General features: G+C 34.8%; 5 protein-coding genes and 1 pseudogene across 26 annotated transcripts in view; 4 read left to right on the top strand and 2 right to left on the bottom strand.

Annotated features, from left to right (window-relative positions):
• LOC111493922 (AUGMIN subunit 8-like) overlaps positions 1-4,068 on the top strand; it is an 11,682-nt gene extending 7,614 nt beyond the window's left edge. For 12 of the 16 annotated variants that reach the window (XM_023143834.1, XM_023143831.1, XM_023143835.1 and 9 more), the window contains 4 exons: positions 166-282; positions 375-464; positions 2,101-2,208; positions 3,434-4,067. In XM_023143834.1, the coding sequence (XP_022999602.1) occupies positions 166-282; positions 375-464; positions 2,101-2,208; positions 3,434-3,562 (444 nt within the window). In that variant the 3' untranslated portion in view covers positions 3,563-4,067. Of the gene's footprint in view, positions 1-165; positions 283-374; positions 465-2,100; positions 2,209-3,433 lie in introns of those variants that run through there. The other 4 variants (XR_002720089.1, XR_002720088.1, XR_002720087.1 and 1 more) reach the window with 4 other exon arrangements.
• Positions 4,069-5,376: 1,308 nt separating this feature from the next.
• Positions 5,377-10,030, top strand: LOC111493999 (translation initiation factor IF3-4, chloroplastic-like). The gene is made up of 9 exons (XM_023143973.1): positions 5,377-5,759; positions 5,865-5,904; positions 6,045-6,104; positions 7,363-7,415; positions 7,769-7,824; positions 7,923-7,956; positions 8,182-8,254; positions 8,362-8,454; positions 9,650-10,030. The coding sequence occupies exons 1-9, from the start codon at positions 5,452-5,454 to the stop codon at positions 9,827-9,829; spliced, it is 897 nt and encodes a 298-aa protein (XP_022999741.1). The 5' UTR covers positions 5,377-5,451; the 3' UTR covers positions 9,830-10,030.
• A 1,697-nt stretch (positions 10,031-11,727) lies between these two features.
• Positions 11,728-13,586, top strand: LOC111493504 (annotated as a pseudogene).
• Positions 13,587-14,566: 980 nt separating this feature from the next.
• Positions 14,567-16,798, bottom strand: LOC111494002 (F-box protein SKIP1-like). The gene is made up of 2 exons (XM_023143975.1): positions 16,376-16,798; positions 14,567-15,398 (listed from the first exon to the last, which is right to left on the bottom strand). The coding sequence occupies exons 1-2, from the start codon at positions 16,699-16,701 to the stop codon at positions 14,828-14,830; spliced, it is 897 nt and encodes a 298-aa protein (XP_022999743.1). The 5' UTR covers positions 16,702-16,798; the 3' UTR covers positions 14,567-14,827.
• Positions 16,799-19,524: 2,726 nt separating this feature from the next.
• On the bottom strand, positions 19,525-20,422 carry LOC111494032 (UPF0057 membrane protein At2g24040-like). The gene is made up of 3 exons (XM_023144021.1): positions 20,237-20,422; positions 19,754-20,064; positions 19,525-19,572 (listed from the first exon to the last, which is right to left on the bottom strand). Exons 1-2 carry the CDS (start codon positions 20,324-20,326, stop codon positions 19,918-19,920), a joined length of 237 nt encoding a protein of 78 aa, XP_022999789.1. The 5' UTR covers positions 20,327-20,422; the 3' UTR covers positions 19,525-19,572; positions 19,754-19,917.
• A 996-nt stretch (positions 20,423-21,418) lies between these two features.
• Positions 21,419-23,453, top strand: part of LOC111493944 (zinc finger protein 830-like) — a 5,759-nt gene continuing 3,724 nt past the window's right edge. For all 7 annotated transcript variants that reach the window (XR_002720099.1, XR_002720098.1, XM_023143885.1 and 4 more), the window contains exons 1-2: positions 21,419-21,802; positions 22,291-22,748. Coding sequence is in view for 5 of the 7 variants with exons in the window: in XM_023143885.1 (XP_022999653.1) it covers positions 21,640-21,802; positions 22,291-22,748 (621 nt within the window). In the remaining 2 variants the exon portion in view is untranslated. The remainder of the gene's footprint in view (positions 21,803-22,290; positions 22,749-23,453) is intronic.

Raw genomic sequence — 23,453 nt, 5'->3', positions numbered from 1 at the left:
TTTTTTTTTTTTTTTTTTTTTTTTTTTTTTTTTTTTTTTTTTTTTTTTTTTTTTTTTTTTTTTTTTTGTTATCTTGTTGGAGGACATTTAGTTCTTATTTTTAATTTTTTTTACTTTTACTTTTGTCAAAATATAATGTAAACTATTATAATCATGAAAATCCAGATGTCCTACCTTGATGAATGGGATTCACTTGAGAGAGACCATATCAATTCATTGTCAGGTGTATTGTTAGATCTTAAAGCAAACACTCTCCGAGTTCCATTAACTGCAGGGGCAACGGTATGTTAGGTTGTAAAAAGTTTTTCAAATTTGAAATATTCAATTATTGAATTAGTTTCAGTCTCATAGAGTAGAGATTTGTTCTTTTGCAGGCAGATGTTGAATCATTGAAAGGTGCAATCGGCTCTGCTCTCAACGTGATGCGAGTAATGGCGTCCTCCATATGCTCTTTGCTTTCACAGGTGAGGTTTTAACTCTTTGCTTTCACAGGTGAAGTTTTTTCTTTTAAAAGAAAAAAAATCTTTTAATGATTTTTTTTAATCTCTTATATGTCCCTCCATCTATCCTAGAGCCTCTCCGTTCTCGTCTCTTTGGAAGGACAAGATCTCAGAGGAGGTCAAGTTCTTTTTGTGGCAATTGTTTGCCAAAGTGAATCATTTGGACCACATCCAGATGCATTTTGCAGGGATTGTTGTGGTACACCTTGTGTAGACTTGCGTTTGACCACTCCTGTGGAGTTCTAAGTTTGCTCAGTCTTTATGGAATCATATTTTTATATATGCTTGAAATCTGCTTGGCGTACACTAAACATTATTATTCTATGATGGGGGAAGTCTTTTCTTTTCTTTTCTTTTTTAATTTTCGCTTTTAGGATGACGTAAATTTTTTTGAGGAGTTTTGAGGTCCTATAAAGAGGTTTGGACTATTGTTAGGTTAAACGACTCTTTGTAGATGCTAGTGTATAGAGTTTGAACTCCCTTTGGGGCTGTTTTTTGTACGCCTTTGTATCATTTATTTTGCTTGAAAAGGCTCAATTTCTTTCTTTATAAAAGAAATCTCCCTTGAGATTCATTTGACAAATGGAGACATCAGCATATTTGGATTCGAGATCATCTTGTGCGATCGACAAATTGATGCATCTTAAGAATGCAAGTATTTTGACAAACTCCCTTGAGATGAGCCTCATTTAGGGGTGGGGTGCAAACAAAAACCAAAAAAACCCAAAAGTATCAACCGTTTAAGCAATAAATATTGATACGATCAGATTCATAAAAGGTTTAAATTCTATTTTGGTCCTTATTCTCTTAAATTTGTCCCCTTTTAAGTCTCTAAAGTGTCAAATTATCCATTTTGGTTTGAACTTTTGTGTTTGCTTCATTTTGGTCCCCTAACTTTTGTAGTGTCTATTTTAGTCTCTTTTAACTTTCCAAAAACCAACTATTTTAGTTCTTATTATGCTATTTTTTCCATTTAATTTCCACTCGTTCAATGCTCTTCTCTAACTTTTGTGGCTTGAATCACACTTATCTCATTAATTTGTCAAAAACGTAATAAAAACAAGGATCAAAATGATTACTTTTTAAAATTGAGGGGGCTAAAATAGACATTTTGTAAGTTTCTTAATATCGTATTTAAACTTTCATAGACTGTAAAAATGAAAATTAGTTAGTCAGTCTAGTTTTGTTTTTTGGCAGGGTTTGGTTAGTTTGAGCTCAGTTTTCAGTTTCATCTTCGATTGATGAGTTGTGTGGGCATCAGTCGTGGTTGAAAGGCTATCCAAACCAGTCCACTGAAACCGTTACCTCAAATGTTCTTTCAACATTTGCTACATCACACCCCATGTCTTAGGGTCGTAGATATCAGCGTATGTTTGACGTCAAGGAAAACTTCATTTTATTCATTTCAGTCATCTAATGATTTACTTCAGCTGATTTCTTTGCTGAGTTAACTAATACTCTCTTACAGATTGAGTTAGTATATTTCTTTATGGTCCTTGGGTTTGAGCATTAGCATATATCTTGAATTCTGCTGTCAGTTTGAATTACATATTGTTGTCTTGACCCTCCATTTTCTATCAATATTTTTTCTGTGTTATAGGTGGAGAGAATGAATGGGTTGGCTTCGGAACTTGCGGCCATAGCTTCACAAGAGAAGGCAATGTTAGATGAATGTGAATCATTGCTGGCTTCAACAACAGCAATGCAGGTGAGAACAATATTTTCCTGCTCTAGGAAGGCCCATTTATCTCACAAATCTCACTTGATACTTGTGAGATCCCACCTCGGCGGTTAGAGAGGAGAATGAAGCATCCCTTATAAGGGTGTGAAAATCTCTCCCTATTAGACGCATTTTAAAACCGTGAGGCTGACGGCGATACATAACGGGCCAAAGCGGACAATATCTGCTAGCGGTGAGCTTGGACTGTTACAAATGGTATCAGAGCCAGACACTGGGTGATGTACCCGCGAGGACGCTGGGCCTCCAAGGGGGTGGATTGTGAGATCCCACATCGGTTGGAGAGGAGAACAAAGCATCCCTTATAAGGATGTGGAAACCTCTCTCTAGTAGACGCGTTTTGCTGACGGTGATACGTAACGGGCTAAAACAGATAATATCTGTTTACGGTGAGCTACAACATTATTGCACGAGCTGCGTAAAATATTGAGGTTACGAAAAAAATTTAATGTAAATCCTAATTTTGCATAAGAATAGGAACTCACGGTGAAATAACATAACGTATGGGTTCAAAGTGGATCAAGAGTTCACCACTTTGAAAGCTAGTTCATTTTGGCAAGCTTCCTAGAAAATGTCTTTATGTATCTAATCTAAGAATATAGATTTTCTTAATTTTTTTTAGCTTATGAATGACAAGAAAATTGAAATTTGTTCTGTTTGGAAATTTTTAGCTGACTACCAAGATCCGTTTGGAAATGTTATGAAAACTTTTTCTGCTTTCTTCACTGAAATTGAATGAAAACATTTTGAAGTTACCGTTCTTTTTAAAGTTGTTTCTTCTCAATTCTCTTAATAAATATCCTATCTTTCAACAAGTGTTCTTACTCCAAAAACCATGAGATTATTAACGGTATGTCGATATATCCTTGTATGACTTGTTTGTTTACCAAAACGTGTTGGTTTAGTGAACAATAGTTTTAAGCACCAAATCTTCTTTATCGACCATACTTGAACAGGATTTGTTCTACAGGTTGTACGACCGTGTTCTTGAGTTCAAAAGCTAGAGCACACAATATTCTTTACTTCTCATGAACAAAATCAAAGAAATCTCTTTCTAGTCAATTCCCAAACATCCATATATTTATCCTCCAAAAACTCCATCTTCATGCAGATAGAAAATGTCTAAATTCTTGCTTAAACTGGTTTCTTGAGAATTATATTTGATTTTGATGTGTTATTTTGTGTATTGAAACAGGTAGAAGAGCATAGTCTTAGGACACATCTCATTCAAATGAAGCAATCTTTGGAAAACACAACTCTCAATCTTCTTCCCCATAAGTATAACTACCACACTACCTTCATAACCCCTCGCCAACGAATCTAACAACAACATAGTAACCTCCAAAATGCCACTTGTATTTGCTTCATCCATCTTAAATGTAAATTTGATTATTTATTTATTTATTTATTTATTTATTTATTTATTTATTTATTTATATATATATACATATATATACAGCAGCATATGTATTGGAAAGAAAATGCAGGTCATTCCAATAGCAGCAGTCCCCAATAGGAGTGTTACAATGCAAATGAAAGTGAAGATGTCAATTAGTTCATATGTATGAGGTTAGGACATTTTCTTTTTGTCTCTCACCCCCCCTCTTTTTATTTCGTGTTATCTAGTTTCGAGTGGAAGTCTAGTCGTGTTAGAATACTCGAATAAGATTTGTGATAGTTCAGTCGATAAATGAAAATCGCGAGATATAAATGTATGGTTGATTTTAGCTGCACAACGTGATGTTGTTGCTTATTTATTTGATCTCAATCAATTGGATGATTTGTAACAAAAACAAGTCTAACACACCAATGAAAGGTCATTGTTCCCAGTTGATGTTCTTGCAAAGATGTATGGAAGGCTTTGAATTCTTTTTATTTGAAGAGTAAACAATATTGTCATCTGATCAAATTGGTTCAGATTACAAATGAAGTGGTACAAAAGATTAAGATGAGATTATAAACTGCCCAAAGTAAATGGAAAAGTTACGTTGATTCGAGAAGAAGATACTTTGAAGTTTATGGTGCTTGGCCTGATCGGGATGCTAAGTTTATGCTATGGTACATAGACTCTTTCGAGATTTTAGAATATATTGAACATGTAGCATAATGGTAGACATTACACCGATTCTTTCTACCATTTATGATGTTTCATGATGTTTTCCATGTTTTTAGGTTCTCCTGAGGAGAAAACTGTGCAACTCCTTGTAAGAGGAATAAACCATTACTTAACAAGGAATAACATTGGTGGTATAAAAGGCTTAAAAAGCCCCGTCATAGCCAGGTATGTGGTTACCAAATTGGTAATTAAATTTTATAAGATTAAATATAACTATGTTATGAACTTAAAAAGTCTTATCATAGTCAGGTACGTGGTTACCGAATTAGTAGCCAAGTTTTATAAGATTAAATGTAGCTGTGTTACGAAATTTCTTTAAAATTTAGTTTAATGATCCCAATTCTCTTTAAGAGTTTTACAATTTGAGTTATTATTTTAAATTTAAACAACTTTTAATCAATCAAATTAATCCAAATTAATCTTTGTTCCTTGTCATTAGTAGTAGCTATTGATTATGTATGAAAAGACGAGTAGTTATTCTCGGTATCGAATTTACTAGTATTTTTATATTGGTTAGTTTCTTAGATTGGTTTTATGCTGAATTTAATTCTTCATTTGAATGACAATTAAGGAATGATGATAAGAAATAGGGGTATAAAAAAAAAGACTAATGATATGAAGAAACCCGATCAACCCAACTTAATTCGTACTTTTAAATTTTATTATCAACTTATTTAGATTGAGTTGAATTCAAATAAATATATATATAAATAGTCGGACTTATCTAAAATGGTAATTAGTTTACCATCAGTTTGAGTTGAGTTTAACTCTGGTTAATTTTTTTTAATATATTATATATATTTAATTTTGTAATTAATTTTATTTTCTAACCTTAATTTTATCGAGTTACAAATATTAATAATTAAAAATAAATAAATAGGAATTGCAAATTAATATTTTATTTTTATTACAAATAAAAATGGAAATAAATGACATTAAAAAATCAGAAAATATCTCGGAAAAAAAAAAAGGAAGAAAACGGTTAGAGTCCACTTCAAAAGTATTGTGGATAAGATTTTTTAATTTTCTTTTCGAATTTCTTTAATTTTCGTCAAATTCACACCCTCCACTGCCCCCCATCCTCAGCTCAAACCTCTATGGCTGGGCTCTCCGGCCGCTTCCCTTTCAAATCTATCTCATCTCAATCCTCCGCCACCGCCACTGCCACCACCTCCTCCTCCTCCTCTGCCACTCCCTTTCGAACCTCAATTTTCCCTCTACCCTTCCCCTCCTCCAAATCCAATGCCGTCAGATTCCGCCTTCACAGCTCCAACTCTCTGCGTCTCGTCTCCTCTCCAATTCGTACTTCTGTATTTGCTCGATACGGTGGCGCTCCTCGATCTTCAGGACCGACGGGTTCTAAGCGCTCTGAAGATTCTCTTGCTCTCGATGTTTCCTCCATCAGGTTTGTGCCTTATACATGCAAGAGTTACATGACGAATGAATTTTGTTTTTGATTCCGAGTTCTTATTTTCTTTATTGCGTTTTTTTTTGTGAGTGATTTGTATAGGTCGAATAATGTGAGGCTTATCGATGAACAGCAGAATATGGTAGGTGTTTTGTTCCGCCTGAATAGCTTTTGCTTGGGGAAAGGCAATTTTTGTCTATCTTCCTGTTTCCATTTACAACATTTCGAAACTTGTATGCGAGGCGCCTTAGTTTGGAAATTTAATCTTCTTGAAATGAATAGGTTGGAATTGTGCCAAAGTCCCAGGCGATTCAAATGGCTGAGGATGCCGAACTCGATTTGGTACGTCGTCTTGTACCGTTTGTTGTTAAAATAATTGTTTTTCTATGAATTCCAAAGAAACGTTGATTCATCCAAAGAAACCTTGATCCATACTTTAATGCTATGTGGGGACAAAATATTGAAATACCATCACTAGCCTGATACGGTCAAGATACCTAAATATTTTAGGAAAAAGATTTAGATATTTTAGGAATAGATTGTATAGTCTTTAGTATAAATACTCTTCCGCCCTATCTAGGTTTTCATCCCAAGAAATACAAAGCACAGAGTGCAGCAATAGTTTCTACAGTGTGTCTTGTAATCTCTTCTCGATTGGTGTTAATAAAGTGTGCGAGTGTTTCCTACACAAAGTTATTTTCAACAAAAAAAAAAAAAAATACATAGCTCATATTTCTTTTGAAACTATGAAATCGAGAATGTGCTTTTTAGCTTCAGGTTGATGTTGATCTTAAATCTTAATTCCTTTTTCACTCTCTGCTTGTTTAATGTCACTTGGGTTTTGGTTTTTATCTTCAATAAACTGTTCTCTATATAAAACTGAGCATGGAATCAAAAGCTTATGGTAATTATAATTGAAAATTCTAGTTCTAAGTTATAGAAGTTCATCCATAACTAGAAGAATCATCGCATGGTGAATGTTTTTCATTTCAGAGTTGTGTATTAGGCCAATTTTACTGTTTGCTACGATTTAAAATTGTAATTTCTTTCCATATGGGCGTAAACTGGCAACGAAACTTCTATCTGTCAACACAAGACTTGAAACTTTCTCAGAAATCAGCAGTTTAGTTGTCTGCATACTCAAGTTTGGCTGATGCTATTTACGAACTCGGTTCACAGTCTGTGTATTGTTTACCACATGGATAAAGATGGTCATGGACTATTATTTTCCTGGAAACTATGTATGTAACAACCCAAGCCAACTGCTAGCAGATATTGTCAGCTTTGGCCCATTACATATGCCGCTAGCCTCACGGTTTTAAAACACGTCTACTTGGGAGATGTTTCTACACTTTTATAAGGAATGTTTCGTTCCCTTCTCCAACTGATGTGTGATCGCACATCGGTTGGAGAGGGGAGCGAAACATTCCTTATAAGAGTGTGAAAACCTCTCCCTAGAGGATGCGTTTTAAAACCTTGAGGGGAAGTTTGAAAGGAAAAGTCCAAAGAGAACAATATCTGCTAGCGGTAGGCTTGAGCAATTACAAGGTACTTTTGTTGCTTTGTGTTGGATATAGCTAATTCTTTCTATTCCATTCAGGTTGTATTATCCCCTGATGCAGATCCTCCGGTTGTCAGAATAATGGATTACAGGTATGCCACTTTCTCACTCTGTTCTTCCCATTACCTCTCTGCTTGTGGAAAAAGTTGTATTTGCTCAAGTCCAATGCCAATCTGATGAACTTTAATGATTACACTAGTTCTTATAGTAAACCCGTTGAGATGATTTATATTCAATTAATACTTTACTTTCAATTAAATGTTCTTGAGAAAGTAATATATGAAAATACTAAAGAGATGGAAACATGGTACAATGTAATGGAGAAATAATAAAAAATATGATGATTGTTATGTTTTCACTGGGAGAATTAAAGGGTCACATTCATTTTTCCTTGTTGAACTTCGTTCCTTTTATGTTGAGATTTTTATTTTCCTGTCTTTCTCAGTAAGTATAGGTACGATCTACAAAAGAAGAAACGAGAACAACAGAAGAAAAGTGCTGGTGAATCTCTTTCTTAATTGAGTCTGCACAATTTATTTGGTTCACAAACCTTTCAGATTTGGGGAAAGATACTAATAATGTGTGGTTTTGAATGTTAGCAACTCGCATGGATTTGAAGGAGCTTAAAATGGGGTAACACATTCCTCAATTGCTTTGTTTTTTGGAGGTTTTCCTTTCTTTTCTTCTTCTCAACCTAAAGTCACTTGAACTTATGACTTCTAAGATCAATAATCAACCTGCAAAGCCAAGAGTGATGAGAGGCTTTTGTTCCTTGCTTTTTGCTGCCATTTCAGAAATAATTCTGCACACGTTCCTTTTCTCAATCTCAACCTTCTGGTTGCTATTATTTTTGCACAGTTATAAAATTGACCAACATGATTACTCTGTTCGTTTGAGAGCTGCAAAGAAGTTTTTGCAAGATGGAGATAAGGTTTCTTCAGAAATCTTTTCTATATCTTTTGTTTTCTCTTCATGCACCCCAATTTATTGTTATATTTTGTTTGCATCACTTTGGAAATCTTGTAACGAATATTGTAGGTTAAAGTTATAGTGAACTTGAAGGGTCGTGAAAATGAGTTCAGAAAAATAGCGATTGAGCTCGTCAAACGTTTCCAGGAAGAGCTTGGCGAGGTATTCATGTTCTATCGGTTTTGCGCCACCTTTAATATATGTTCATCATGGCAATACTAGAGAAAAATGATGCTCCTTATTGTTTCAAGTGAAAATTGAAAGTGTAGTTAAACCTACAATATTTGAACTCATTCATGAGATTTTATTATCTAAAATCTCATAGATCGGTTCTTTATAAACTTATGATCAACTCCTTAATTAACCGATGTGGGACTCCTCTTTCAACAATTCTCGACATTTCTAAATCTTAATGAGAGCCCAAGTAATCTATAGGAAGGGGCTCTAGTCAAGCAAGATAAGGCCTAACGAACAATTAAGAAATCTATACCGATGGAAATCCAAAGAGAGGCGTGATATTTATCGAGGAACCAACCTCCCCTGCTAGTACTTTTACCCCTCTGAAAATCCTGATATTTCTTTTCTCCCCAAAGACAACTTTTTTTGACGATTTGGAAGGGTTGCTTGGTGTCACAATCGCACTTTTCTTGGCAGCAGACTTTGCGATTGTTTGGCGCTCACTTCCCAACACCAAGTGAGTCAAGCCAGTTTGTATTCGTGTCGCCTTCAATCGGGCAACATATGCTCAAGCCTCTAGTCTTGATTTGAGAATAAGGTTTTAGAAAACGGGGATAGAGAGATTTTGAAAGCAAGATTGAGAGAGATTGAAAGCAATGTTATATGATATACAAGCAAAAGGTAATACAACGACTTAAATAACATATAACTTTTTGGGTAGGGAGAATTTGACAACTAGTCGCATCCCCTATAGTACATTTTGAGGCGATTCAGGTGGCCTAAATGTGATTTTGCCGAACGGTCATACAAAATTAGGGGGAGAAGTTGACAACTAGTCATACCCCTACATTTTGGGGCGATTCAGGTCTGACAGACTTAGACATGATTTCGCCGAGCAATTGTACAAACAGAAAATACAATAGTAAGACAATACAACATGAAACTAAATAAAGGGTTTGGCATGGGATAGGCATGCAGTCACGGGCAACACACCCTAGACGAGCATGACCGTGACACTTGGTACCCATTCAGAACATTCAGATCATATTGCTCATTTTTTGTGTTTTTTCTTTAGTTCGAGTCTTCTTCTCTCTCTTATTTATTTACTGAATGTAAATATGATACCTTCTGTTATTATCTCTCTTCTCCATTGAACTGCTCAATACTTTATTATTCACAGCTTGCAACTGAAGAGGCCAAAAACTTCAGAGACAGGAATGTATTTATTGTTCTAGCTCCTAACAAGGCTGTTCTACAAAAGTCTCAAGAACCCCCAAAGAAAAAAGATAAACCTGCTGCAGTTAATGAAGTTTCGGCCGGTGTCGAAGCTCCGGAAGCATCGAGCTTAAGCCAAAAATAGAAGGGTTAGTCACAACAATCTCAATCTACTTCTAGCATATAGAGATATTTGAGAGATTAATGTATAATGTTCTGTTTAATCTTATGCACCAGATTGTTGTTCATCCTATTTTTTTTAGAGGAATGTTTAGAAATCAGATGTGCTACTCATTCTTTTGAAAAGCATCCATATCTCTGAGCTTACTTTTTAGTTTGCTCCAAACTTAGCTTTTAGTGCCTAAGAGGATAGTGAGAGTGATTATTAGCTATCATAGATTGGCCGGGACACCTTTCCGTGTTTAGAGAGTTTATCACTCCAATTCAGAGAAATATAAAAGTCAGGGTAGGGTCAACGATCACTCTTGTCACAGGCTGGCAAGAACTCGAGACAATTCCTGTGAAACTCTTTCCTCTATGCTTCTTCGGAATTTCTTCTCTTTGATGAAAATCTCTTTGGAGTCGACTTCCTTTCTTAAAAAATAAAATAATAAATGGCTTATAAGATAAGTTCCAGCCACGTTGTCTATCTACTTAAAATTTAACATCTTACGAGTCTTTTTGGCAACCAAATGTAGTAGGGTAAGACAATTGCCCTGGAGTGGAGTTGATGTTTGTATAACACACGTTAATTGGTTTAGTTTTATAAAATTCATGATTCAGAACCGTTTGCTTATTCAAAAAAGTTTGATTTCGGTGGTTGATTTTGTTGCTTATGGTTGAATAATTAGTTCATATTTCTAACTAGAAGTTACTTTGAATCGATAATTTCAATAAAAAAAAAAATTAAACCTTGAAATACCATTTTAGTCTATTTACTTTCAAATTCATTCTATTAGTCTATTAAATTAGTAGATTAAATCTTAATTTACTTTCAAATTAGTCTATTTTTTAAAATTGAATGGAATAAAATAAAAGGAGTTAAATTATACAAAATTAATTTTCGTTACAATACATATACTAGGTGAATATATTTTTTAAATTTAAAAATAATCCCAATATTCTTTTTGTGAACATTAACTATAAATTGACAATGATTAATCTATTGAAAGTAATTAACTAAATTTTAACCTTTGATAGGAAATAATTTTTATAATTTATTCTAAAATAATATTTAAAACACTAAGAAACTGATTTTTTTTTAAGTATTTTGAAGAGAAAATGTTGACTATAAAATAGAATAATGGGTATAAAATGAGTACAATTTTATAAAAATATCAAAAAATAAAATAAAAAATAAAACTACTCATTATATATATCAACCTATTAAACACAAAATTAAAAAAAAAAATCTAAGAATTTATAAAATTTAAGAGCAAATATATATTCCGTTGCACAAAAAGGTATACAAAAATAATGTTTACTAGCAACGTGCAACGAAGACGTATAGTCGGTTAAATTAGAAGTCTAAGCTATGAATGTACGAACGACATGACGATCATTTTAGAGTATCTCTCATTTTCTCTTAGTGTGCACGATGAAAGTTATAAGTTATAAGTTATGTTCGGGAGAGTTATTGTACAGGATATGAGGTGACTTGATTGTGATAGTAATTTCGGACATCTAACCTTTTCTTTTAACGTGCACGATGAAAGTTGTAAGTTATGTTTGGAAAGAGTTATTGTCTATCGTTGACTTATATTGTATAATCAGTCACAGACTCGAGCATCTTGGTATGAAAAATGGTAAGTTGTGTTCGGGGAGAGTTATTGTCTATTGTTGGCATCTGTTGTATAATCAGTCACGAACCCGAGCATCTTAGTATGAGAAAATGATAAGTCGTGTTCGAAAAGAGTTATTTTATATTGTTGGCCTCTATTGTATAATCAATCAGTCACGAACCCGAGCATCTTGGTATGAAAAATGGTAAGTTGTGTATGGGGAGAGTTATTTTCATTATTTGCCTCTAAGGTATAATCAATCATGGACCGAAGTATATTGATATATGAAAGAATGGTAAGCGTTTATTGTATGATGGGAGGAATCGATGATCGGTCACTCAAGCTCGCCATGGCCATTTCTCTTCTCCGCTCCAAGGCCATTCAGAAGCAGCAGCAGCAGCAGCATTCTATTGTTTCCAATCCTGCTTCCGATGCCGACGCTCTCCAATGGAAGCGGAAGGTCTCTCTATATGCTGTTCGTTTTAGTTTTTCTGGTTCCTTTTAGTTTTATTCTCTATTGGCGAAGTTCTAATTGAAGATCAGTGGGAGTTCTAGGCTAAGGAGCGGAAGCAAGAGCTTCTTAAGCTGAGAGAAGATCTGAAGCTAGCTGAAGGTCTGTGTAATAATCTCCCTGTTTTCCTTACTTCTGTCTTCGAACTTATTAGGTTCGTTTGTGATGATTTGGCTTTAGATGCTTCGCATGATGATTTTTTTTACCAAAACGCCACTTGCAAGTGCTTTTTCTTTGATAATCTGGGGAAATCGAACCCTAAACGGCTCGAAGATGGAACGGACAGCAGGTTCAATGACGTATTTCGCCGGAGATTTCTCAGACAAAGTATTTCCTCGCCTTCTTCGTTGTCATTTGCTTAATTTTCATCCAATGTTTTGATATGGATTCAAATATTCTCAAAATATAGTGCGTTATAGGGAACGGAGGAGAAAAACAGGCAATGCAGTTCATCGGAAGCGACTTTCAGGTACAAACTGCACTTCCAATTTTGTACCAATTTAGTTTCAGTATTTTGAATTTTATAATGATTAAGTCGTAATATTTTTTGTTAAGATTTAATGAGATTTCTTCTTCCTATAAATCAATGACTATGTTAGGTCATTACATAACAAAAACAGATACTTACATGAAATTGTGTTCCAAACTGAAGTTTAGAACTAAAATTGTGTTCAACCTCTGTTTGTCTGTTTAACATATATAATGGGATATTTAGTTCCTTTAGGATCCTGCATCCCTGCAAAATTCGACCTTTTATCATCAAGTTGGATAACCGATTCCATTTGTACAATTAGTTTAGCTCACAACTATTCGAATTTGTCTCTTTCCCGACTTTTTATTTCGTTATTTTCTGTTTGAAATTCAGACTTCAATGAAGATGATGAAGTTGAGCATCTCTGAGCTTAAGTTGGATAGCCGATTTTCTTGTAGAGCTTTGCAACTCTTTTTCTCCGGTATGAGAATGACATTTCTGTTATTGGATTTAATTTCGTTAATCTGGTTTTTAGGACTCTTCTCCCAACAATCCTCAACCGTTTAAAAGGTAAAATTTAGAGGTTTCGATTTAGATACCTCACAAAGTTAACTGGTAAAATTTAGTATCAGCTTGCATAAGTTATATAAATTCAATAAGAATTCATGTGTATCACTTAAAAACTCTGTTTCATGTGTAGAAAATGAGTTTAATATCACCGGGCGGTTCCCTCCATAGGGCCAATCTGATTGCCAAGCCTCTATGGATTTGTAATTGTGCAGACTTGTCTTTATCGCACCATGATATGGAGCATTTTAATGGTAAACAGGATTCAACTTATTTAGGTTTCGACATCGGACTACTTACAGATGTGGTCAAGGGACGAAAAGTTCAACACCCGTAAGCATTGTTTTTGGTCAAGCATCGCATTTTTTTGCCTCCTTATTGTAGTCTTGTAATCGAATTTGGAAATGACATTTACCAAATTGCAGTGCTCTTTGAAGAGTGGATGATATCCAATCTACACGCCAAGAATGCTTTAGAACTCTTGGAAAGCAGAAATGGGCTTTACGTACTATACATGGACCGCGTCACAACAACATTTGGAGACTCGGGGAGCTCAGGCCAGACATCATAGACGACCTAATTCGTTGGTTTAACTCTCGCCATTCCAGGTTTGTAAAGCTGTTCTCTAACTTTCTAAGCTACATGATTGGTTTGCTCATAAATTTTGATGCTCATGACGTGAAAATCCGTGCATATACAACAGAAAATTCAATGAGGCTTACTCAATATTGACAACAGAAGAAATGGGGATAAGACGACTCAATAGTATTTTAACTTTAATGATTTGTTCGTCCATTGGACTAGGAACATTACCATAGCTAAATAGAAATTGGTTCAGGCCCCACCTCTTATACGGTGGTCTTAATTGCTATCCTTGGTTGGTTGGAAGCAACTGACCTAATGATCAATAAGGGATAGGTCAATCGGGGTCAATACAGAGCTTAGAGAGAATAAGGTCAAACTAGGTGGCTACTTAGATTTTCTTATCCCTCAACTTTTCTTGGCAATAAATATTGTTAGGCAGATGAAAATAGTTGGGATGCATGCAAGTTAATTCCTAGATTTAGGAAAATTTTAAAATTCACCTATCTATTAGACACAAAATAGAAAGTTTAGGATTTCTTTTGACATCAAGCTCAAATAAAATTTTAAATTTTGAGTCTATCAAGAACTTAAGTATATTAACTCATTAGACACGTACCTACGTATATTAACTCATTAGACACGTTTGAAAGTTCAGTGATCAAATAGACACAAACTTGAAAGTTTATAAACTAAACTTGTAATTTAACCTGAAAAAATCAAAGAGACAAGAGCTTTGAGCATTCCCCGATCCTAAGACCACCTCGAGAAGTAGGATTTCAAATATAAGTTTTTAACTTGAGGCTAACTCAAAACCTTAAAAACAGATATTTTCCAAACATCCCGAGCTTATACTATCCAGACACTCTCAGAGGTATACAAGTTGAGATGCATGTAAACCAAAGCTTTAGAAATAAAAATTGTTTAGACCAGTGATATTGATGGAGAGAGATAAGAGTTTCAGAGGAATAGAGAAAAATGGTTCCGACAAGCTTGGAAACAATAACATGAAGGGATGTACAAGGTTAAACCTGAAACCCATTTGCTGTTAACTACAAGTTATACAAACCTTATGTCGCATCAAGCCACAATACAAATTCAAAAGAGAGTACAGATTTGGGACTGTCATGAAACAAAACAGCTAAATTAAGAACTGTACAACTTAGAAAAACAACACTGATACACATTGAATTAGGACAGCATCAACCCTGCCTTTGACTGTAACCTCCATCAAATTCGGAAAATATCTGTTTGGAATCTCTCGTCGTATAACCTCCAATGGCCATACCTCTCGGTGTGAAAGACCGACCTCGGAATATAGAAATTTGGTTTCCTAATCTCCAAATTCTCCAGACTCGACGTAGCATTCACGATATCACGACTTGTCAAGTTCACACACCCAAACAGATCCAAGTACTTGAGATTTGGACATCCTTTACAGATCAAAGTTAGAGCTTTAGCAGAGACTTTAGAGAAACAGAGTTCAAGGTGCTCCAAGTTGGGCATGAATTTTGCAATAGCCACAGCTTCTGAATCCACATCTTGTGGGCAGGCATTTAGATAACTGTCAGGGACAATTCCCTTTTGTTGGGAAGGATCTAGAGTGTTGAAAAAGTTTCGTTTTAGAGTCTTGATATTTGGACAATGCTTGCCGATTAACGACAAAGATACGTTCGAGATTTCATGACAGTAGCTGATATCTACTTCCTGGAGCTTTTGGCAACCAAGAGCAATCTTAGCCATTGATCTATCAGTAACATTGGCGCAGCTCTTGATGGAAAGAACCTCAAGGTTTGGACACCTAAAATGTGAGTAAGTTGAAGGCCATCAATTTTAGCCAACCAATAATTTGATTTCCTTTAAACCTTTTTTATAATCCTTAGTGCCCATACCCTCAGCTTAATCTCAATGCTTGTTTCTATAGCCATGGTTGTTCCAAAACCCAAACCTCATGACCAGAGTCTTTTGGATTAACTTTCTAAGTGTTTAAGAAAACACTTCTATTTTTGTTGCTTAAAAACATTTATTAAAACCTTAAAAGGTCAATCCAAACAAGCTCTTGGAAATTGCAGAATGATCCAGAGTGGATTGACCGGTTCAAAAATTTCAACCACATAATTGGGACAACGATCTATCTTAATATGTGAGATACCACATTGGTTGGAGAGAGGAACGAAGCATTCCATATAAGGGTGTGGAAACCTCTCCCTAGCAGACGCGTTTTAAAACCTTGAGGGGAAGCTCAGAATAGGAAGTTCAAAGAGGACAATATCTACAAGGTTTTTAAAACGCAGAGAGAGGGTTTCACACCCTTATAAGGAATGATTCGTTCCTCTCTCCAACCGACGTGGGATCTCTATAGCAAAATTTATATAAAAATTCACACTTATGCTACAGTTTTGCATATCCAACCAACAAGAAAAGGACCAACCAAAGAGAATAAAGAAAAGGATGTTTCCAAAACAAGAAATCCTTTTTACAAGGTGTATTCAGTACATACATACCTAGCCAATTGGGATTTTCAAGCCTATTGAATGTGTTATCCAACAATTTTTATTCTAAAAAAACTGCACATTGATTGGTTAAAACAGATGCAAAGATCATGTTATAGTTTTTAATTGACTTGATCATAAAATTCACAGGCAAAGTGCTTGCTGAAGAGGGAAAAACACCAAACAATAAGGGAAATCTTTTACCCTAATTGAACAATAAAAGCTTCATGATAATTATAATTAAAATTTAAAGAAGAAGAAGAAGAAGAAGAAGTGAATTAATTACCCTTGAGCGACCAATTGGAGAGATGAATCGGAGCAGTGTCTGATCCGAATAAGGGAAAGAGATCCAAGGCTCCATTGGACGGCAGATCGGAGCATGGAATCAATTTTGGTCTCGAATTGGGGCGACCACCAGGCCGGGGACTCGGTGGGGGTCGAGTCGAACCTGGGTTGGAGGTCGAAGTGGGAAAAGAGAGAGGAGTCGGTGGCGGCGCGGAGCCAGAGCTTGCAGACGAGCATGGGTCCGCGCCACCGCTGCTCGATGGTTAGCCGAGAGAAGATGTTGGTTAGGCACTCCTGCGTCAGCTCCGCCCACGATGCCTCTGCCATGTCTTGTGTGACCTTAGGAATTTAGGAATACAGAAAGCTATGAGGATAATAAAAGAGTTCTATTTCTCTTTCCCCTTGACGAGATGCGCGCCATATTATAAAAGAGGCCTCTCTACCTTTTGCTTTTCCTTGTTTGGTTTGTTGTTTGAAAACATTAATTTTGGTCAAATATTGAGATCAAAATGATCAAAAGTCCAATGTACAGAAACTAAATTAGTTGATTCTAATGGACAGTTGAATTTACAGGGTTTGCTTTTGTTTTCTCGAAAAGAACTCATTCCAATGGAGATGTATTTCTTACTTATAAATTCATAATCATCATTTTAATTAGCCAATGGGTGAGACTCCCTCTCAACAATCCTCTCCTCGAATAAGGTACACCATAGCACTTTCTCTGAGGTCTATGGGAGCTCTCGACCAACCTCTCCTTAATCGTGGTTTGACTCCTTTCTCTAGAGCTTTCGAACAAAATACACTTTTTTTCGACACTTGAAGACATGGTAAGTTATGGGGCATGATTCTAATACCAGGTTAGAAACTACGACTCTCTTCAATAGTATGATATTATACACTTTGAGCATAAGCTCTCGTGATTTTACTTTTGTTTCTCCAAAAGGTCTCGTACCAATGGAGATGTATTCCTTATAAACTTATGATCATTCCCGAAACTAGCCAATGTAGGACTCCCTCCCAACAATCAATAATATATTAGCCAAATAAGATATCGGTAAAAGTGTTCATTTCTTTCCTTTTAAGTAGTAAGTTTAAATCTCCACTCTGAATTTGTACCAAATGAATTAGGTTGGTAACAGAGTCAAACCCTGTTCCATAAAAAATTGAGAGTTTATAGTTATTGGATCAAAAAAACTCCTTGATTATAATCTCATATCTTATTTTATGTTCCATCTCACTTGCTTCGTCACTAAGAAAATAAGAAAAATTAATGTGTTTATTATTGTTTTTTCTCTCTTATTAATATTATTTTTATTATTTAAAATAACACTCTAAGTTCGGATTTATGTGCGTTTCATATTTTAATACAATATATGTGCCAAATTCATCAAACTTAAGCGTTGTTTATAGTTTCGTTGAAAAATATCGAAAGAAACTTAGTTTTTTCACATAATGATTTACGTGCCTCCATTAGAGTCTTCTTGACATAGTTGAGGTTATGAGGTTTTAATAGACATGAGTAAATGTTTTCTTTCTTTATTATTTTACGTTGAGGACAATCTTTAGCAGATATGATATGATACTAAAATGATAGAGTCTTGAATTCCGTTCTCTTTACTGGATCAAGATTTTTTTTTTTTTTTTTTAAATCTCTACATTTTAGTTTCTTATTACAGTCAAACAAATTATTATTATTATTAGAAAGGGACGAGTTCCATTGGAAATGTGGGAAATATTAAAATACAGTTGAACGATATTTAAAAAAAAAAAAAAAAAAAATCAAAATTTGAATCAATAGAAAGAGCAACTGAGAAGATGATCACATTTGTTAGGGACATGTGAATGTCAAAATGTTGACATCCTCTCTTTGTCTTTTTAGTTGTTTGGTCTATTTCATTCACTTTATTACACTGTCTCATTTTAATAATGCCCCATCCTATATTTCCACCTTCTTTCATATACACACACATCGAGTTTCTCTTAAGATTTTCATCCGGGTTTCATTTTAGGTAAAAAAAATCAAGTTTAAGGTTAGTTTGACAAATTCTTTCTCCGTTTTTTATTCATGATTTGATGCTATGGTTATGAAATTCTCGTAGATTTTTTCTCCGTTTCTTTTATCTTAGGGGTCTCACTTTAACATTCTTTTCGATATCTTATCCGGGACAATTTGAGACGTTATACATTATTTTAGCTTCTATTTTTATAGGGTCCATTCTAATCTAAATCCGACAAAATATAGGAATATATATATTTATAGATTACTTTTCGAAACAAAGATGGAGAAAAAGAATATCCCATATTAGATTTCCATCCTCAAATTTTAAATATATATCTAGTAACCAAACATTAAACATTTTTTTAATTAACAATTTGGATTAGCATATGATATAAATACCACTTTTTCCACATAAAATTGTTTTTTTTTTAATTAAGTATTAAAATTTTCTGGTTTAAACAATTTCACATTTTCTAATGCATACACACAAAAGCCTAATACTTTTTTAAAATAAAAAAAAATCTGTTTGTACTTCACTTTTTCTGGTATTTAATAATGAATATTCCATAATAAACCGACCAAAATGATCGAAAACTTATTTTATTAAAAAAATTTGTTTTTTTTTTTTTTGTGATTTGTATTAAATGAGCATTTTTTTAATAATATCTTTAATTTTTTTTTTAATTTGGGTTGTATTTTTATAAATTAATTGATCTACAAAGACATTTTATTATCTCTATCATTTTTACTTTTTACATTTAATTTGTTGTTTCTAGTTTATTTCCCTTACATTCTTTGTGTTTAAACTAAAATTATATTTTGTTTAAAATAACTCTTTTAAAGCCATGGTTTTCTCTAATATTTTTATCAAAATACTTAAAATATACAAAATATAATGTATAATTTTTAATACTAATATGAGTTCATGCTCAATCGAAATATGGTTCACTAATGTAAATTTTTAGGTTCAAATTTGAAATCCAACTAATACTAACTTACTTATTATGACAACAATTATTTTAACCAAATAAATTAACATAATTTTACTAATTATCTTTTTTTTTTTAAAACAATTTTAAAATTATGAAGGTTTTAAGGACGCCTCGACTACTTCTTTCTACGCAAAGGCACTTCAAAACGCCATTGCCGACATCCAAATTATTCCAAACTTCTTAGGTCTAAGTTCATGACCACACATCCATATGTTAGGCGAACACGACTCTCCACAATGGTATGATATTGTCCACTTTGAGCATAAGCTCTCATGGCTTTGCTTTGGGCTTCCCAAAAGGCCTCATACCAATGGAGAGTGTATTCTTAGATTATAAACCCATGACCATTCCCTAAATTAACCGATGTGGGACTTTAATCATCCAACACCATACAGTGTCTCAACAAAATCTAAATCCAACTGAATCAAGAAACAGAAAGCTGAACAAATCTATGTAGATGAAATCCAATCCAAAAGCTACATGAGCACCAAAAGCTTAACAACCTTATTCGAAAAAGGCTAAACACAGAGTTGAAGAGATTCAAACCGGTTTCTATACCGCCGACGCCTGAGAATAGAGCGGACGCCTGTACTCATCGAAGAACTGGTCGCGATCGACGTAGACGATGGCGTAGAGTGCGTAGATGATCCCCGGAATGTAACCGAGAAGAGTCAAAATCAAACACAGACAAAATTCCACCTGCAATTATACCATTTCCACAAAAAATTAGACCGAAAACCAAAACCTAATCCAGATCGACGTCATCTGATTTAGATCAGAGAGCAGTTTCGTCGGCTGTTTTCGGTCACCAGGAGTTCAGATTGGGCGAAATTACAGAGAGTCAGAGAGATGGAAGAAGAAGTAAGATTACCGTGCAACAGCCGTGTTTTAGGCAAACTCCTAGAGGAGGAATGAGGATGGCGATGAGAATCTCGCAGCAGATCTCACATCCGTTCGCCATTTTCGAGCTTCGAAAGAGATCAGAGAGAGTTGTGGAAGAGAGTGGTTGATTTAATCAATGCGTTGGTACTGTAGTATTGCTTTTATAGCCGATTGACCGTCCAATACTCTTCTTCCACATGTTTTATCATTTCTTTTTTCATAAATTTTATAACATCCACGTTAATAACACTCATTTTTCTTTATTTATATTTATAATTTTTTATAATTTTATTTATATCCACGTCAATAATTCATGTTTGAAAGTGATCATAACATTATTTTTTATTTTTAAATTTAATGATATTAATTAAACTCTTTATTTTTTTTTTTGGTTAAAGTCCATGTGTGAAATGAGTGACCGTTAAATACTTGAAATAATTGATACTTACTAGTGTCTTTTTTTTTTTTTGTGGCTCGATCATAAGAACTCAAAAGTTAAGTATATCTTGGTTGAAATAATTTTATGTCGAGTGACCTCTTTGAAAAAGAAACAGAACCTTACTGTGGATGTTTGGCGAGTGTCGTTGAACACGTTTGAGCAGCAAAGAGGTGCAAGGATGATTCTCAATTGAAGGCAGAGTGAGCTAAATCGAAGCTCAAACAATGCTAGATTTAGTAGCAGAGAACAAGAGTTTTTTAAGTATCATGAATTGAGCAAAATCAGCACCAAATATTTGTTTTCAAGCAAATGAAACTCAAACAGACGAATCGAGAAATTAGACAACAATGGTGGGGTAAATGGAGTTGGAGGGAGTGTAACAAAGGCCCGAGTGAGGAAAAATGTTGAGAGTTCTAAGACAATCAACTATGGCTATAACTCAACCTGTAGGGTCGGGCACCCAATTTAAACTTTTTTTTTTTTGTTGAAACAAAGGTCGGGGTGACTAATAAGTAAGGTTGGGTTGAGTTATTAAAGAGTTATTTATTTATTTTTATTATGGTAAGGCTTTCAAAGTTGGGTGGTTAAGGATAAAAATGGTTTTATTCTAAAAATAATTTCCTTTTTTAAAATAAAACGGAAAAAATATTGCCAAAGGAAAAAAATTGAAAAAAAAAAAGAAAAAAAAAACATTTTTTTGAGCAAATAAAATGAAATAAAATAATATTTGAAACAGAGATGTGGGGAGAAAAGGAAATTGGTTGTGTTGGAGGGCGAGATTCACTTTCATGACTATGGATGCCGATTGTTGATCCAGGTTTTCTCCCTTCTTTTTTCTCATCTTCTTCAACTTTCCTTCTTCTTTGCCTCTCCCTCCGCCGCTCGCCGGAATCCCTAACCCTAACCCTAACCCTAACCCTCGCTTTCCACTATCGTTTTTCTGCGTTTTGACCATGGAGTTCAAGTTCCGTGCCGGCGATCCCCGATCTCCGCCACCGCCACTGCAGTGTGCTCCTCCTATGCCGCCGCTGCAGTGTGCTCCTCCTATGCCGCCGCTGCAGTGTGCTCCTCCTATGCCGCCGCCTGGTTTCTGTTTACCTAAGCAAGGATTTCCAGGTTTATGTTGTTTGTAAGCTGTTTTCTAGTTCGCATTGCGTTGTTTCTATGTTTACTCTGTTTGGATTCCGTGAAAATCAAGCGGACTGGAGAGGTTGAAATTTCTTCCGTTTTTTGATGATTCGAATAGTGATTGGTTTTCCTTGGAATTGTGGAATGAAATTTAATTGCAATTTCTTAAATTTTGGATGGGAGTTTAAATTTAGGGAAAGAAGTTTAACTTTTATTCTTTGTGTATATTACCGCGAAGAAATTTTACCGATCAATTTTGATATATGCTTTTCCTTTTCTAGCTTGGTTAGGGTTCTTTACTATTTTAGGTTATGGAAGCGGTTCCACTTTGTAAAACCCCAAACATATCATCCCAAGCGGTTTTAGGTGCGGCTGCACTTATACAAGGCATTTGAGAGAGGATTCTTGGATTTATGTTACTTTTCTCTGGTTTTACTTGATTTTCGATTTCGATTTGATGGATTTGAATTCAACAGACGCCTATCTCGGACGAACCACGAACATGGCAACACTGAGAACGCCGTTCGATACCAACGAGGTAATGCACTGCGAGATGGAGTTGATGCGATTGAGACAAGAGAAATTGGTGCTGGAGATTGAACGGCAGCGATTTCTGGAAGAGGATGCGAGGAGAGAACTGATGTTGTTCGAACGAGAGAGAGCGATTTGTGAAGTTGCGCAGTCAGTGGGATATCCTCTCAGACAGCCCCAACCATGGGGAGTGCCGTTCGCTGCAGCGGGGCCTTCTCTGTCTCCGTCGCCTGCGGTAATGGTGCAATCATTCCAAGAATGGCAGAGAATGGATAAAGCAAAAAGTTCCGAATGCCTAGGATTTGGTCCAGCGGCGTTGCCGCCACGGATTCAGCCGTTTATGGCGGAACACTATAGGGAGCGTCAAGTAGTACAGCCTGATGAAAACAAACTCATTGTACTGGTTTGGCTCTATCTCTATCTTTTTACTTTCCTTTCATGATGAATAGATACCATGTTTTAGGGCTTTTACAACCACCTTTGGCTCTGTTTTTTTTCTTAAAAAATTGCTTTTTTTTTCTTAAATTGTAAGTTTTTGCATACTTCAACTTAGGCACTTCCACTCCCAATTTTATGCATATCCGTTCTTAAACTTTTAGAAAGTGTCGGGTGTGACTTTAAATGTTTTTATTTACGAGTCTAGAAACAAAATTGTAAGGTTAGTGTTCCATAAGACATAAAATTCAATTTTATATCTAATGGATCAATTAACCTTTAAAAGTTCTAAATATGTCAAAGATCTATGGAATTGAAAGTTTAGGGACCTATTAGACATTTTTACAGTTCATAGACCTTTTAGACACAATTTTGACGGTTTAACGATCAAATAGACCCAAACCTCAAAGTGAGATAGTAACTAGCCTCGAAAAATATAGTATACGTCTACTGCTAAACTATGTTCATTTTGATTTTTTTTTTAAACGAACTACAATTTCCAGTTTGATCTCTTTTTCATGAACAGATCAAAAGGTCAATGTTTCTAAGATTTGAAATTGGAGTTAAAGATGTTTTTTGGATTTAATTATGGTTTCGATCCCTTTGTTTTTATTATTTCATTTACCCTATAGCTTTTATTGTTTTTTTTTTTTTTTTTTTTTTTTTTTTTTTT

Source organism: Cucurbita maxima, unplaced genomic scaffold (assembly GCF_002738345.1).
Source record: "Cucurbita maxima cultivar Rimu unplaced genomic scaffold, Cmax_1.0 Cma_Scf00019, whole genome shotgun sequence".
NCBI lineage: Eukaryota > Viridiplantae > Streptophyta > Magnoliopsida > Cucurbitales > Cucurbitaceae > Cucurbita > Cucurbita maxima.
The sequence above is the reverse complement of the archived record's forward strand: the minus strand, read 5'-3'. Positions and strand labels throughout refer to the sequence as shown.

Excerpts from the sequence above, each read along its gene's own strand:
- LOC111493999 (XM_023143973.1), top strand. The coding sequence starts at position 5,452 with ATGGCTGGGCTCTCCGGCCGCTTCCCTTTCAAATCTATCTCATCTCAA. Across the intron at positions 5,760-5,864 it reads CTCGATGTTTCCTCCATCAG|GTCGAATAATGTGAGGCTTA; the intron begins GTTTGTGCCTTA and ends TGATTTGTATAG. Across the intron at positions 7,957-8,181 it reads TTGAAGGAGCTTAAAATGGG|TTATAAAATTGACCAACATG; the intron begins GTAACACATTCC and ends ATTTTTGCACAG.
- LOC111494002 (XM_023143975.1), bottom strand. The coding sequence starts at position 16,701 with ATGGCAGAGGCATCGTGGGCGGAGCTGACGCAGGAGTGCCTAACCAAC. Across the intron at positions 15,399-16,375 it reads CTCCAATTGGTCGCTCAAGG|GTGTCCAAACCTTGAGGTTC; the intron begins GTAATTAATTCA and ends CTCACATTTTAG.
- LOC111494032 (XM_023144021.1), bottom strand. The coding sequence starts at position 20,326 with ATGGCGAACGGATGTGAGATCTGCTGCGAGATTCTCATCGCCATCCTC. Across the intron at positions 20,065-20,236 it reads TAAAACACGGCTGTTGCACG|GTGGAATTTTGTCTGTGTTT; the intron begins GTAATCTTACTT and ends GTATAATTGCAG.